Here is a 2,099-nt window from a genome sequence, read left to right as displayed (position 1 = left end):
TTTGTATATCTTTGCTTGGCACTGAAAGCCATTTACATGCTTTAGGATATGATCCATTGGCCTGCCACTCACAGCACCTGCATGTTAAGACAGTGGCTGGACTCAAAGACAAAAGGCAGGAAGAAAGCTGTATGTAGGAATTCTCTTACTGCTTCAGAAACTGATTACCAGAAATCAAACTCACTGCCATCGAGTTGATTCTGACTATAGTGAGCCCCTTTGGGTTTCTGAGGTGGTAAACCTTTACGGAAGTAGATTTCCAAGTCTTCCTTCCGAGGAGTGGCTGATGGGTTTGAACTGCCAGCCTTCTGGTGCAGTCAAATGCCTTAGGTACTACACCACCAGAGCTCCTTAGAGAACCCATTAGGGAAGGAAAATCTTAAAGTTTAAGATCTATTTGTAAAAAACACAGAGCAAACTGCAAATTACAGGAGCCAAAGTGAAGAAAAAAAAAAAACTTGGTGCTGAAATACTTGATATATAACAACCTCGCTGATTGTGCCAGCCTGCTCTAAGAAGACGCTGAGGCTCCTTGATTTGTTACTCTCATGTTTTTTATTCCCTAGGATGAAAAACCACCGTTATATGAAAAGCCTCCACCATCTCCAGGTAGTTGTCTTTTGAATTTTTTTTTATGACTGGAAAGCCTATTGTATTACAGAATACCCAGTAATGTCATCTGAAAATAAAAGCCACTTTTTTATTTTTTCCTGGTTGTTGCCTCTGTCCCCTGTTACAGGTGGGAAGAGGTAGCAGTTCTTGAGCTTCCTTCCATCTTTACCTCAGAATTCAAGGTCCAAACACTGGGTGGTAAATGCTGGGTAGGTAGATGAAAGAACATGTTAATATGCTCAGACATTGGGTGAGTGGCAGGTGGACCTGTCTCTTGTGTTCAGACATTGGGTAGGTGGATGGAACTGTGGAATGTGCTCAGCTGGGGTGCATGGTGGGTGGAAATGTGCTGAGACATTGGGTGGGTAGATAGGTGGACGTGTGGGATGTGGTCAGATGTTGGGTGGGTGGAAGGAACTGTGGGAAGTGGTCAGATTGGGTGTGTGCTGGGTGACTTATGGGATGTGCCTCAGATAATGGGTGAGTGGACATCGAACGTGTTCAGATGCTGAGTGGTTTGATGGAATTGTGGGATGTACTCAGATTGGATGGGTAATGGGTGGACCTATGGGATGTGTTCAGACTCTGGGTGGGTGGTAGTTGAACATGTGGGATTTGTTCAGATACTTGGGTGTATGTGTGGACTTGTGGGATATGTTCAGATGTTGGGTGGGTGGATGAAACTGTGAGATATGTATGCTCAGTTTAGGTGCATGGTGGGTGGAAGTATGCTCAAAACATTGGGTGGGTGGGTAGGTGGACCCATGGGATGTGTTCAGATATTGGGTAGGTGGATGGAACTCTGGGTTGTGCTTGGATTGAGTGGCTAGTGGGTAGACCGTTGGGACGTGTTTAGATGCTGGCTGGGTAGATGGACCTGTAAGATGTGCTCAGTGCGTGCTGAGTGGACCTGTGGGATGTGCTCAGACACTGAATAGGCTGGTGGGCAGATGCAAGGGGAAGATGTGCTCACATCATGGACAGATGAGTAGGTGATATATCTAGGCACCTGGAGCGTGGGTAGTTACATATGAGGGCTCTACTCATGGGATAAAGGCAAAGAGAATCCTAGAGATGCTTTCTGGGGTACACCCCTCTGTATAATTTGGGCTATTTCAGTAGCCTTCAAGTGGATTTTGTGTTACAGGCTGTTATGGCTCATATCACTAGCATGAAAATCCTTTTGGATGTCAACACTTGTGTATCTGTTCTCCATGTTAAATTAACCTTATTTATTTATTTTGCTTTTCCCTCTAGACGATGTTTATTCTTTTTTTCCCTTTTTTTTAAATGCATTTTATTGAAATATAATTTATATACAGTGAAACAGACAAAACTAAAGTGACATAGGTCAATATATATATATTTTTTTTTTGGCAGTGTTCCCTTCCCTCCCCTCCCACCCTTCCTAACCAACAAAGAAAGTTTCCTTCCATATATAAACCTTTCCTTGACCCTCCACAATAATGAACTAATAGTATATTTGT

At 43.4% G+C, this 2,099-nt stretch overlaps 1 protein-coding gene across 1 annotated transcript in view; it reads left to right on the top strand.

The window, feature by feature from the left end:
- Positions 1-2,099, top strand: part of CEP89 (centrosomal protein 89) — a 133,480-nt gene that overhangs the window by 27,416 nt on the left and 103,965 nt on the right. Inside the window, exon 7 of the mRNA XM_042782750.1 lies at positions 567-609. Within this exon, the coding sequence (XP_042638684.1) occupies positions 567-609 (43 nt within the window). The remainder of the gene's footprint in view (positions 1-566; positions 610-2,099) is intronic.

This window comes from Orycteropus afer, unplaced genomic scaffold, assembly GCF_000298275.1.
Source record: "Orycteropus afer afer isolate SDZICR_OR568_19922 unplaced genomic scaffold, OryAfe1.0 scaffold00459, whole genome shotgun sequence".
NCBI classification, from domain to species: domain Eukaryota; kingdom Metazoa; phylum Chordata; class Mammalia; order Tubulidentata; family Orycteropodidae; genus Orycteropus; species Orycteropus afer.
Note: the sequence above shows the minus strand (reverse complement) of the source record. Positions and strands in the feature narration are given on the sequence as shown.